The sequence below is a fragment of the Aegilops tauschii genome, chromosome 7 (genome assembly GCF_002575655.3).
Source record: "Aegilops tauschii subsp. strangulata cultivar AL8/78 chromosome 7, Aet v6.0, whole genome shotgun sequence".
NCBI lineage: Eukaryota > Viridiplantae > Streptophyta > Magnoliopsida > Poales > Poaceae > Aegilops > Aegilops tauschii.
In genome coordinates, this window is record NC_053041.3 from 466,795,773 (window position 1) to 466,810,680 (window position 14,908).

General features: G+C 43.7%; 1 protein-coding gene across 1 annotated transcript; it reads left to right on the top strand.

Moving 5' to 3' along the window:
• Nucleotides 1-402: 402 nt before the first annotated feature.
• LOC109737471 (uncharacterized) lies at nt 403-1,751 on the top strand. Its single transcript, XM_020296600.3, has 2 exons — nt 403-612; nt 709-1,751. The coding sequence occupies exons 1-2, from the start codon at nt 447-449 to the stop codon at nt 1,470-1,472; spliced, it is 930 nt and encodes a 309-aa protein (XP_020152189.1). The 5' UTR covers nt 403-446; the 3' UTR covers nt 1,473-1,751.
• The last annotated feature ends 13,157 nt before the right edge of the window (nt 1,752-14,908 follow it).

A 14,908-nucleotide genomic window follows, 5' to 3' on the forward strand; every position in this document is an offset into this window, starting at 1 on the left:
TACTCTACCTTTATAAGCACTTCAGAGATACTGAGCCGGCATATCATCTTGAGATTTTACGAGTCACCGTAGTCACCTCATAGCACCACCAGAAATCCTATTTCAGAATAAATGCGAGCACTAGGATTTAAACTTTGATGGGCTGAGATACCATTGTCCTTCTAATCATCCAACCACAGATTGGTTCGCAGGGACCATCATTGGTACCACGAGTCAACACGCCAAGATACCTCCAAACGTCTGAACGCAGACAACATCACTCACATGGTATGAACGCATGCCTTCCTCTTGACGGAGGTCAAGGTCAAGGTCGTCGCTGGGTGCGAACCTCCGTGAGTTATGACTGGTTTGAAAGACTGAAACACACATATATAAAAGTACAATCCCGGGGCCCAGGAGGCATTCGTCACCAACCAACCTGTCCTCTGCCTAGCTCGCTAGAGAGGATGGCGCTTGCTGCCCGGTCGTCTCTGCGCTCCCCGGTGCTGCTCGTGTCGCACGGGAGGCCACAGCTGAGCTCATTCTTCTCCTCCTCCGCCACCGCCAGAAGCGTGCCGCCGCCCATCCGAGGAGCTGCTACTCCTCCGGCCGCTCCAGCTGTCCAGACCCCAGGTAGCATGGTAACCAGCACAGATTTAATGCTTCCTGCACGCACGTGTCTCCTTCGGTTCCATTGCTAACAGATACGTACCCCATTACGTTTTGCAGCTCCGCCAGATCGTTCACGCCCCAAGCAGGAAGAGACCGTTCTTCACCCACTCCCAGGGGTGCCACGCCCATGCCCACGCCCACCTCGAGCCGTTAAAGATGTAGCCGACAAGGTTTATCTGAACGCCCCAGAAGATCCTAGTAGTGCACACCCAACTCCTGCTCAGGGCTCATCTAGCACACTTGGACCTGTATTTCAAATCTTCGAAGATCCTCGACACGGGCTTGTTGATCCGCCGGGTCGACCTCCACTTCGAGCCGTTAAAAGTGTAGCCGGCAAGGCTTATCTCGACGGCCCCGAAGATCCCACCACACACCCAGCTCCTGATAATGGTTCATGCAACGCATCTGAACCAGTATCTGCTGGCATCTTCGATGAACCTCGACATCCAGTTCCTGATCCATCAGCAAGGGGGCGTAGCGCCATGACCAACGGCGACGAGCCTGCGCAGTGCACCGAGGAGCATCCTAAGTACCCAGTTCCCGACAGTTCAACTAACGAGGGCCCTGTTGAGGAACATCCTGCATGCACAACTCCTGGTTACGGTTCATGTAGCACACCTGAGCCTGTACCTGAGAAACCTCCCTGCGGCACCTCCGAAGATGTTAAGCAGCGGGATGTTGATCCACCACCTCCCGCGCGCGAAATCGTTGGACACCCATTTCCTGATCCGCGAGGTAGGGGGCGTAGCGCTTTGGCCGACGAGCCAGAGCAGTGCACCCAGGAGCCTCCCAAGTACCCAGCTCTGGACAATTCCAAGTGACGACATCCTTCAGACTGAAGGTCATAGATACGAACTAGACCCTACTGATATTGTATAGCGTCGGAGAAAAAACTGGGCAGCTTCCCTTTGGCTTCTCCCTGTACTGGGCTGTATATACTGTAGACTCGTAATTTTATTTGCGATGAAGTGATCCAAATTCTATCGTGTTATACTAGACGTAGTACAAACGGTGTGGGCGTTCCGTCAATGTGTATTTGTCCTCCAAAGACTGTTATGTGTTGCCCCTCGTATATATACCTTATATAGTCGCATCTAAAACCGGCATGTCGTCTCGTGCTTATAATACTCCTCCGTTGTAGTGAATTGCGTTTTCACGGATTCATGGTTTTTTCTCGCAAGGTTTTCATGTTAAATCCGTGTTTTTCGTGTCTCGCTTTATCTATTTTTTATGGTTACTGGCTAGTTAGTTACTGCTGCGATTTTGTAATCTCGATACATGTTGTCAAGGAAAAGAATCGTGGTTGAAGATCATGAAAAATGAGTACGGATAAAGCCTAGATGATGTATAAGATTCTAAAAACACGTAGCAGTAGAAAAAACACATATATCCTAATGTATAAGGGTGAATAAAAACTAAACCACATGGAAAAATTGGTGGCAGAGTATAATTAAAATGTCGTTACTCCAGTCAAACCACATGAAAAAGCTCAAAATTACTACACCACAAATGATTTTGTGTTGTTTTTTTTGCATAGTAGTAATCTTTTTCCTATTTAAAAAGATTGGAGTTGATGGTGAGTTCACAAATAGGTCCAACATTCTTTCTAAATAAACAAACACACGTATCTCTACACGTGAAACTAGCAACCTTCAAAGAGACATATATTTTATTGGATGTCCTCAAAGGAACTCCAAGGGACACATAAATAAATGTAATTTACTCACATAAGACATCTATCATGAATAAACAAATACACTACTTTTATACGAGACTAACTTTTTGTGAAAGACATAAATAACAAAGACAAAAAGGTGACTTCGACCCAAAATAGATTTTGATTTTAGTTCTCTCCCCAACCTAATATGATCATTAAATTCTCTGACGACATCGATAAAGAACACCAACATTATTTCACCACCTCTAAGCCAATGGTTTCGTGGCAACACACGAGCATCGTGCTAGGTATAAAAGAAGTTAGAATGGATAGTGAACTCCAACCTTTTCCTTTGAAACCTTAACAAAGTCGACTGAAACCCTACGATTTCTACTAAGCCCTACGCAAACAAAATGTATGAACCCGGTTGAAATGCTCAGGATTGAGTACCAAAACAAGCAAATGAACTGATTTTTAGGGATTCTTACAATACCGTCATATGCCCATCGCCCGATCTGAGTGGGGGCGATGACAATGCCGTCATCAACTGCGCTAGATCGATCAGCCACGAGAGAGCCTCTTTGGTCGTCGCCACAACGATATCACATGGCACAACTGTTCGACGACATCAATCGCGCTAGATCAACCACAAATAGAGCCTCTCTCTGGTCATCGCCACAATGATATCATGTGGCACAGCTGCTTGACGTCATCATCCACGAGGAAGACAAACATATATACAGGCGTTTTGGGTGGCAGGGACTCGAATGAATTAGGGATATGAACAGGGGCCATATCACAAAGGTACACCCACTCGGCTACTCATCGGGCGCGATCGGATTACAGACAAATAGGGGGGGCATGGCAGTACCGCAAAGCACGGGCGTATCCAAGACTGTATATAGGACCATATATATTATTTATTATAACTACCATACATGTCATATTTGTGTATTCCAAGTGTGTATTTGAGCATTTTGCAAGTTCCGGGATGATTGTGTTACTCTCTGGGGTGTCGAGGAGGCCACGCGGAGGTTCTCTGTCGAGGGGTGGTGACGACGACATGTACCTAGGGTAGGGTCATAGGCCTAACCTAGACACCCTCCCCAAGGACATTACCCAAAGACAGAAGCATTCAAGGCATAGCATCATCCACTCGACCAGAAGCATTCCACTCGGAAGATTCAATGTCACTCGACCATAGCATTAGTCACTCGACAACCAGAAGGTCTAAAGCCGCTCTGAACAGCAACGGTCGGGCATTTACTTTGTATACTTAATGGTCATTCATGTATCTTTATTGTTGGCGTTACCAGTAACGCCCCCTCTTTATGTACCTTAAACCCTGTGTAACTGAGGGCCGGAGGGGTCTGGCGAACTCTATATAAGCCACCCCCCTCCTTAGGGACAAGGGTTCGCACCCCCTATAACTCCACACACATATAATCCAGTCGACCGCCTTCGGGCACCGAGACGTAGGGCTATTACTTCCACCGTGAAGGGCCTGAACTTGTAAACCTTGTGTGTACAACTTCACCATAGCTGGGATCTTGCCTCCTCATACCTACCCCCCATTCTACTATCAGTCTTAGAACCACGACAGTTGGCGCCCACCGTGGGGCAGGTGTCTTAGCGACTTTTTGGTGAGGTTGCGATTTTTCCGATTCCCATCATCATGGTTTCCGGCGGTGAATTGGCTGAGGGTCGCGAGATCCGTCTCGGCGCGCTCGTCTTCGTTGTCGACGACTCCGCCTGGCTTCAGAAAGCTCCCCTTGACGTCGAGACGCTCCCCGTCCGCGGGGCGACGCACTTTCGCGGGTGCGTTCGCGGCGTCCTTCTCCGGCAGCCGTCGACCCAGTATCGGTCGGCTCCCGTGGTGTCCTCGCTCCCCGCTGTTCGCCGACGCAAGCGATCCGGTCGGTCGCAACTTCAACGATGGGTGAAGCACGCGGTGGCTTGCTACCTCTTGAACACTGCGTTGGTTTTCCCTTGAAGAGGAAAGGGTGATGCAGTAAAGTAGCGTAAGTATTTCCCTCAGTTTTTGAGAACCAAGGTATCAATCCAGTAGGAGACTACGCTCGAGTCCCACGCACCTACACAAACAAATAAGAACCTCGCAACCAACACGATAAAGGGGTTGTCAATCCCTTCACGGTCACTTACGAGAGTGAGATCTGATAGATATGATAAGATAATATTTTTGGTATTTTTATGATAAAGAGTAAAAAAAGATGCAAAGTAAAATAAACGGCGCCAGAAATAGCTTGTTGTCGGGAGATTAATATGATGGAAAATAGACCCGGGGGCCATAGGTTTCACTAGTGGCTTCTCTCAAGATAACATAAGTATTACGGTGGGTGAACGAATTACTGTCGAGCAATTGATAGAAAAGTGCATAATTATGAGAATATCTAGGTATGATCATGTATATAGGCATCACGTCCATGACAAGTAGACCGAAACGATTCTGCGTCTACTACTATTACTCCACACATCGACCGCTATCCAACATGCATCTAGAGTATTAAGTTCATAAGAACATAGTAACGCTTTAAGCAAGATGACATGATGTAGAGGGATAAACTCATGCAATATGATATAAACCCCATATTTTTATCCTCGATGGCAACAATACAATACATGCCTTGCTGCCCCTGCTGTCACTGGGAAAGGACACCGCAAGATTGAACCCAAAGCTAAGCACTTCTCCCATTGCAAGAAAGATCAATCTAGTAAGCCAAAGCAAACTGATAATTCGAAGAGACTTGCAAAGATAACCAATCATACATAAAAGAATTCAGAGAAGATTCAAATATTGTTCATAGATAATCTTGATCATAAACCCACAATTCATCGGATCTCGACAAACACACCGCAAAAGAAGAGTTACATCAAATAGATCTCCAAGAGAATCGAGGAGAACTTTGTATTGAGATCCAAAGAGAGAGAAGAAGCCATCTAGCTAATAACTATGGACCCGAAGGTCTGAGGTAAACTACTCACACATCATCGGAGAGGCTATGGTGTTGATGTAGAAGCCCTCCGTGATTAATGCCCCCTCCGGCAGGACGCCGAAAAAGGCCCCAAGATGGGATCTCACGGGTACAGAAGGTTGCGGCGGTGGAATTAGGTTTTCGTGGGCGCTTCTGATGGTTTGGGGGTACGTAGGTATATATAGGAGGAAGAAGTAGGTCGGTGGAGCCACGAGGGGCTCACGAGGGTGGAGGGCGCGCCCTGGGGGGGTAGGCACACCCCCCTACCTCGTGGCCTCCTCGGTGATTTCTTGACATCCACTCCAAGTCCTCTGGATCACGTTTGTTCCAAAAATCATGTTCCCGAAGGTTTCATTCCGTTTGGACTCCGTTTGATATTCTTTTTCTGCGGAACACTGAAATAGGCAAAAAAACAGCAATTTGGGCTGGGCCTCCGGTTAATAGGTTAGTCCCAAAAATAATATAGAAGTGTATAATAAATCCCATTAAACATCCAAAACAGAATATATAATAGCATGGAACAATCAAAAATTATAGATACGTTGGAGACGTATCAAGCATCCCCAAGCTTAATTCCTGCTCGTCCTCGAGTAGGTAAATGATAAAAACTGAATTTTTGATGTGGAATGCTACCTAGCATATTCCTTAATGTAATTCTCTTAAATGTGGTATGAATATTCAGATCCGAAAGATTCAAGATAAAAGTCTAATATTGACATAAAAATAATAATACTTCAAGCATACTAACTAAGCAATCATGTCTTCTTAAAATAACATGGCCAAAGAAAGTTATCCCTACAAAATCATATAGTCTGGCTATGCTTTATCTTCATCACACAAAGTATTTAATCATGCACAACCCCGATGACAAGCCAAGCAATTGTTTCATACTTTTTATGTTCTCAAACTTTTTCAATCTTCACGCAATACATGAGCGTGAGCCATGGACATAGAATGGTGGTTGTGGAGAAGACAAAAAAGGAGAAGATAGTCTCACATCAACTAGGCATATCAACGGGCTATGGAGATGCGCATCAATAGATATCAATATGAGTGAGTAGGGATTGCCATGCAATGGATGCACTAGAGCTATAAGTGTATGAAAGCTCAACAAAAGAAACTAAGTGGGTGTGCATCCAACTCGCTTGCTCAAGAAGACCTAGGGCATTTTGAGGAAGCCCATCATTGGAATATACAAGCCAAGTTCTATAATGTAAATTCTCACTAGTATATGAAAGTGACAACATAGGAGACTCTCTATCATGAAGATCATGGTGCTACTTTTGAAGCACAAGTGTGGTAAAAGGATAGTAGCATTGTCCCTTCTCTCTTTTTCTCTATTTTTTTTGTTTGGGCCTTTTCTCTCTCTCATTTTTATGGCCTCTTTTCTTTCTTTTTTTTCGTCCGGAGTCTCATCCCGACTTGTGGGGGAATCATAGTCTCCATCATCCTTTCCTCACTTGGGACAATGCTCTAATAATGATGATCATCACACTTTTATTTACTTACAACTCAAGAATTACAACTCAATACTTAGAACAAAAATATGACTCTATGTGAATGCCTCCGGCGGAGTACCGGGATATGCAAATGAATCAAGAGTGACATGTATAAAAAATTATGAACGGTGGCTTTGCCACAAATACGATGTCAACTACATGATCATGCAAAGCAATATGACAATGATGAAGCGTGTCATAGCAAACGGAACGGTGGTGAGTTGCATGGCAATATATCTCGGAATGGCTATGGAAATGCCATAATAGGTAGGTATGGTGGCTGTTTTGAGGAAGGTATATGGTGGGTGTATGATACCGGCGAAAAGTGCGCGGTATTAGAGAGGCTAGCAATGGTGGAAGGGTGAGAGTGCGTATAATCCATGGACTCAACATTAGTCATAAAGAACTCATATACTTGTTGCAAAAATCTATTAGTTATCGAAACAAAGTATTACGCGCATGCTCCTAGGGGGATAGATTGGTAGGAAAAGACCATCGCTCATCCCCGACCGCCACTCATAAGGAAGACAATCAATAAATAAATCATGCTCCGACTTCATCACATAACGGTTCACCATATGTGCATGCTACGGGAATCACAAACTTTAACACAAGTATTTCTCAAATTCAAAACTACTCAACTAGCATGACTCTAATGTCACCATCTTCATATCTCAAAACAATTATCAAGCATCAAACTTCTCTTAGTATTCAACACACTTATAAGAAAGTTTTTACTAATCTTGGATGCCTATCATATTAGGACTACCTTCTCAATTTAAGCAAATTACCATGCTGTTTTGTAGGACTCTCAAAATAATATAAGTTAAGCATGAGAGAACAATAGTTTCTATAAACAAGACCACCGCCGTGCTCTAAAAGATATAAGTGAAGCACTAGAGCAAAAACTATATAGCTCAAAAGATATAAGTGAAGCACATAGAGTATTCTAATAAATTCCGAATCATGTGTGTCTCTCTCAAAAGGTGTGTACAGCAAGGATGATTGCGGTAAACTAAAAAGCAAAGACTCGAATCATACAAGGCGCTCCAAGCAAAACACTTATCATGTGGTGAATAAAAATATAGCTCCAAGTAAAGTTACCGATGGACGAAGACGAAAGAGGGGATGCCTTCCGGGGCATCCCCGAGCTTTGGCTTTTTGGTGTCCTTGGATTTACCTTGTGGTGCCTTGGGCATCCCCAAGATTAGTCTCTTGCCACTCCTTGTTCCATAATCCATCAAATCCTTACCCAAAACTAGAAAACTTCACAACACAAAACTCAACAGAAAATCTCATGAGCTCCGTTAGCGAAAGAAAACAAAACACCACTTCAAGGTAATGTAATGAACTCATTCTTTATTTATAATGGTGTTAAACCTACTGTATTCCAACTTCTCTATGGTTTATAAACTATTTTACTAGCCATAGATTCATCAAAATAAGCAAACAACACACGGAAAACAGAATCTGTCAAAAACAGAACAGTCTGTAGTAATCTGTAACTAACGCAAACTTCTAGAACTCAAACAATTCTACCAAAATAGGACGACCTAAATAATTTGTTTATTGATCTGATGCAATTGAAATCAGTATTTTATCACGTTCTGGTGATTTTTAACAATTGTTTTCGTGAACAGAAAGTTTCTGGAATTTTCAGCAAGATCAAATAACTATCATCCAAGAAGATCCTATAGGTTTAACTTGGCACAAACACTAATTAAAACACACACAAAAATCTAACCAGAGGCTAGATCAAAGATTTATTCCTAAACAGAAGCAAAAAGCAAAAAAAAAAAAAAAAAAAAATTGGGTTGCCTCCCAACAAGTGCTATCGTTTAACGCCCTTTAGCTAGGCATAAAAGTAAGGATAGATCTAGGTATTGCCATCTTTGATAGGCAATCCATAAGTGGCTCTCATAATATATTCATAAGGTAATTTAATATTCTTTCTAGGGAAGTGTTCCATGCCTTTCCTTAATGGAAATTGGAATCTAATATTCCCTTCCTTCATATCAATAATTGCACCAATCGTTCTAAGGAAAGGTCTACCAAGAATAATAGGACATGAAGGATTGCAATCTATATCAAGAACAATAAAATCTACGGGCACATAGTTCCTATTTGCAACAATAAGAACATCATTAATTCTTCCCATAGGTTTCTTAATAGTGGAATCCGCAAGGTGTAAATTTAAAGAGGAATCATCAAATTCGCGGAAACCTAACAAATCACACAAAGTTTTTGGAATCGTGGAAACACTAGCACCCAAATCACACAAAGCATAGCATTCATGATCTTTAATTTTAATTTTAATTTTAATAGTAGGTTCCCACTCATCATAAAGTTTTCTAGGGATAGAAACTTCCAACTCAAGTTTTTCTTCATAAGATTGCATTAAAGCATCAACGATATGTTTAGTAAAAGCTTTATTTTGACTATAAGCATGGGGAGAATTTAGCACGGATTGAAACAAGGAAATACAATCTATCAAAAAGCATCTATCATAATTAAATTCCTTGAAATCCAAGATAGTGGTTTCATTGATATCTAAAGGTTTGACCTCTTTAATCCCACTTTTACCAATTTTTGCATCAAGATCTAAAAACACCGAATTTTTGGGACACCTTCTAACTAAAGTTGACTCATCTCCAGTCCAATCATTATCAAGATTCATATTGCAAAACAAAGATTTAATAGGGGACACATCAATAACTTTTAGATCTTCATCTTTATTCACATAAAAATTAGAAGAACACGCTTTCACAAAGCAATCTTTCTTAGCACGCATCCTAGCGGTTCTTTCTTTGCACTCATCAATGGAAATTCTCATAGCTTTGAGAGACTCATTGATATCATGCTTAGGTGGAATAGATCTAATTTTCAAATAATCAACATCAAGAGAAATTCTATCCACATTCCTAGCCAATTCGTCATCTTTAAGCAATTTTTCTTCAAGCAAAGCGTTGAAATTCTTTTGAGAAATCATAAATTCTTTAACACTAGTCTCAAATTCAGAGGGAATCTTATTAAAATTTCCATAAGAGTTGTTGTAGGCATTACCATAATTATTAGAGGAATTACTAGGGAACGGCCTAGGATTAAAGTTTCCTCTATACACGTTGTTACCAAAATTATTCCTACCAACAAAATTCACATCCATAGATTCATTATTATTCTCAATCAAGGTAGACAAGGGAATATCATTTGGATCAGAAGAAACACTCTTATTAGCAAATAATTTCATAAGTTCATCCATCTTTCCACTTAAAACATTAATTTCTTCTATCGCATGCACCTTTTTACTAGTAGATCTTTCAGTGTGCCATTGAGAAAAATTAACCATAATTATATCTAGGAGTTTAGTAGCTTCTCCTAAAGTGATTTCCATAAAAGTGCCTCCCATGACCGAATCTAAAAGATTTCTAGAAGCAAAATTCAATCCGGCATAAAATTTTTGTATAATCATCCACAAATTCAAACTATGAGTAGGGCAATTACGTATCATTAATTTCATCCTCTCCCAAGCTTGTGCAACATGTTCATGATCAAGATGCTTAAAATTCATAATGTTGTTTCTAAGAGAGATGATCTTAGCGGGAGGAAAATACTTAGAGATAAAAGCATCTTTGCACTTATTCCAAGAATCAATACTATTTTTAGGCAAAGACGAAAACCAAGTTCTAGCTCGATCTCTAAGCGAATACGGAAATAGTTTTAACTTAACAATATCATTGTCCACATCTTTCTTCTTTTGCATATCACACAAATCAACAAAGCTATTTAGATGGGTAGCGACATCTTGACTAGGAAGGCTGGCGAATTGATCTTTCATGACAAGATTTAGCAAAGCAGCATTAATTTCACAAGATTCAGCATCGGTAAGAGGAGCAATCGGAGTGCTAAGAAAATCATTGTTGTTGGTATTGGCAAAGTCACACAATTTAGTATTATCTTGAGCCATCGTGACAAGCAAGCAATCCAACACACGAGCAAACAAGAAGCAAGCGAGAAAGAGGCGAATGGAAAGAGAGGGCGAATAAAACGGCAAGGGTGAAGTGGGGAAAAGGAAAACGAGAGGCAAATGGCAAATAATGTAATGCGAGGGATAAGAGTTTGTGATGGGTACTTGGTATGTCTTGACTTGTGCATAGACTCCCCGGCAACGGCGCCAGAAATGGCTCGTTGACGGGAAATCAAATCTTTACTTGACTTGGTGTAGGCCTCCCCGGCAACAGCGCCAGAAATCCTTCTTGCTACCTCTTGAGCACTGCGTTGGTTTTCCCTTGAAGAGGAAAGGGTGATGCAGTAAAGTAGCGTAAGTATTTCCCTCAGTTTTTGAGAACCAAGGTATCAATCTAGTAGGAGACTACGCTCGAGTCCCACGCACCTACACAAACAAATAAGAACCTCGCGACCAACGCGATAAAGGGGTTGTCAATCCCTTCATGGCCACTTATGAGAGTGAGATCTGATAGATATGATAAGATAATATTTTTGGTATTTTTATGATAAAGAGTAAAAAAAGATGCAAAGTAAAATAAACGGTGCCAGAAATAGCTTGTTGTCGGGAGATTAATATGATGGAAAATAGACCCCGGGGCCATAGGTTTCACTAGTGGCTTCTCTCAAGATAGCATAAGTATTACGGTGGGTGAACGAATTACTGTCGAGCAATTGATAGAAAAGTGCATAATTATGAGAATATCTAGGTATGATCATGTATATAGGCATCACGTCCATGACAAGTAGACCGAAACGATTCTGCGTCTACTACTATTACTCCACACATCGACCGCTATCCAGCATGCATCTAGAGTATTAAGTTCATAAGAATAGAGTAACGTTTTAAGAAAGATGACATGATGTAGAGGGATAAGCTCATGCAATATGATATAAGCCCCATCTTTTTATCCTCGATGGCAACAATACAATACGTGCCTTGCTGCCCCTGCTGTCACTGGGAAAGGACATCGCAAGATTGAACCCAAAGCTAAGCACTTCTCCCATTGCAAGAAAGATCAATCTAGTAGGACAAACCAAACTGATAATTCGAAGAGACTTGCAAAGATAACCAATCATACATAAAAGAATTCAGAGAAGATTCAAATATTGTTCATAGATAATCTTGATCATAAACCCACAATTCATCGGATCTCGACAAACACACCGCAAAAGAAAAGTTACATCAAATAGATCTCCAAGAGAATCGAGGAGAACTTTGTATTGAGATCCAAAGAGAGAGAAGAAGCCATCTAGCTAATAACAATGGACCCGAAGGTCTGAGGTAAACTACTCACACCTCATCGGAGAGGCTATGGTGTTGGTGTAGAAGCCCTCTGTGATCAATGCCCCCTCCGGCAGGACGCCGGAAAAGGCCCCAAGATGGGATCTCATGGGTACAGAAGGTTGCGGCAGTGGAATTAGGCTTTCGTGGGAGCTTCTGATGGTTTGGGGGTACGTAGGTATATATAGGAGGAAGAAGTAGGTCAATGGAGCCACGAGGGGCCCACGAAGGTGGAGGGCGCGCCCTGGGGGGTAGGCGCGCCCCCTACCTCGTGGCCTCCTCGGTGATTTCTTGACATCCACTCCAAGTCCTCTGGATCACGTTTGTTCCAAAAATCACGTTCCCAAAGGTTTCATTCTGCTTGGACTCCGTTTGATATTCTTTTTCTGCGAAACACTGAAAAAGGCAAAAAAACAGCAATTTGGGCTGGGCCTCCGGTTAATAGGTTAGTCCCAAAAATAATATAAAAGTGTATAATAAAGCCCATTAACCATCCAAAACAGAATATATAATAGCATGGAACAATAAAAAATTATAGATACGTTGGAGACGTATCATGGCTCGTCAGTCGGCCACCCCACAAGTCGCGGCAATCGAGCCCGACGAAACTCTCTATGGCCTGTTCGACTGGCTTCGTCGAGACCGCATCCGAGTGCGATAGCAGTGACCCTGCGGCTGAAGTCTTGATGGTCGACGGACCACGTAGTCCGCCTGGCTTCCGCTGCGACGACGGCGGTGATGGTGGTGGCGATCCGTCACGCGTTCACGAGGAGTACCTCCCCAAACCCATTTCATCGCAGCAGAGGGAAGAGCTTCGCCGCGGCAACATGGATGCGCTCCACACGCCCATCGTTGGGGAAACCTCCGAGGCTCGGGCATTGGAGGAGGCGAGCCTGGCCAATTTGGCTGAGCGCACTCGGCTGGAGAACCTTCAGCATGCACTCGATGAGCGTGCTCGGTAGCGGATTCCCGAGTCCAGTCGACGACAGCTTTTTCTGCCTCAACCTCAGGTATACCGCACTCCGATTCAAAATCTCACAGCTGCGGCCCGTATAGCGGAGTCAATTCAGCCTTCCCAGTCGGAGGCTGGTAGGGGTTTGATGCAGATCCGGGCCTTACTCCGAGCAGCGGGAGGGCAGAACTCAGCGGTGTTTCAGTCGCAGAATAGGATTCATAGCAGATACTGTGATGGCAGATACAGTTCAGTCGGCCCACAGCCCAAGATCGCCCCCGCGGCGTGAGGGACGTGGGCACCGGCAGGATCGGTACGTGGGACGGAACCACGAGCAGTATGATCACCGACTCGACCGTGATGACCGTCGTCGAGTGCCCACACCTCCTCCGAGGAGTGGGTCATATGTGCCTCGGCAATATGATGATAGGCGCCCTCACAGTGGCGAGGGAAGAATACCAGTCGACCCAAGGGAGCCAGGCTTTGATGCGAGATCTATTCTCGTTCAAGGTCTAGTCGACAGGAACAGAGCACACAGAGAGGGCCTTGATAGAGATCACCCGACTGGCAGTAGAGTCCATGTTTCGGGTCCAGAGTGTTTCAGCAGAACCATCAGGGTCGCGGAGATTCCTCCCAACTTCAGGTTGGTGACTGGAGTCAGCAAGTTCACTGGTGAGTCCAAGCCTGACACTTGGCTTGAGGATTATCGAATGGCTGTGCAGATTGGTGGCGGCAATGATGAAGTGGCCATGAAGCATCTTCCTCTGATGTTGGAAGGTTCGGCCAGAGCATGGCTGAATCAATTGACCCCAGGCAGTATATTCAGTTGGGAGGAACTTGCCTGAGTGTTTGTCAGAACTTTTGAGGGTACTTGCAAGCGGCCAGCAGGATTAACAGAATTGCAGCATTGCGTGCAAAAACCGAATGAGACTCTGAGAGATTACATTTAGAGGTGGACCACTTTGCATCACATAGTGGAAAATGTGTCCCAGCATCAAGCAGTTTGTGCCTTCAAGGAAGGCGTTAAGTATCGAGAACTGGTCCTAACATTCGGTCGGACGGGAGATATGTCTCTGACTCGGATGATGGAAATAGCCACTCGGTACACTAACGGAGAAGAAGAGGATCGACTCCGCAGTGGAAAGAGCAAACCAGTCGGTCAGGACACTGGTGGAGGCAATTCCAATCGGAAACAGAAGCGTAAAGCTGAGCATGCAGGGCCTGGTGAAACTGCGGCAGTGATTCAAGGAAAGTTTAAAGGGAAACCTAAGGGGCCCTGGACCCCCAAGAAAGTGAAAGATCAAGCCGGAAATGATGTGTTGGATTTACCATGTTACATTCACACCAAGAAGGATGAAGAAGGTAATCTGATTTATCCTAAACATACCACTCGACAGTGTCGAGTTCTGGTCTAGCAGTTTCGAGAGGAGCAACCTAATGAGAAGGAAAAGGAGTCGGACAAGGATGAGGACAAAGAGGAAGATGATGGTTTTCCCAATGTCAATTCCACCCTGGTGATTTTTGCTGATGTTGAGAGCAAAAGTCGACTGAAAGTGATAAACAGAGAAGTGAATATGGTTGCTCCGGCAATGACAACATACCTGAAGTGGTCACAAACAGCTACCACATTCGACCAGTCTGATCATCCTGCTCGCATAGCCAATCCAGGGACGCAAGCGTTGGTGGTCGATCCAGTCGTTGGGGGCACTCGATTGACCAAAGTGTTGATGGATGGTGGTAGCGGTTTGAATATCCTTTACGCTGAAACCTTGAAGGGGATGGGCATTCCGATGTCCAAGCTTAGTGATAGCAACATGAGCTTTCACGGCGTCATCCCTGGCAAGAAGGCTGAATCACTCGGCCAGATAA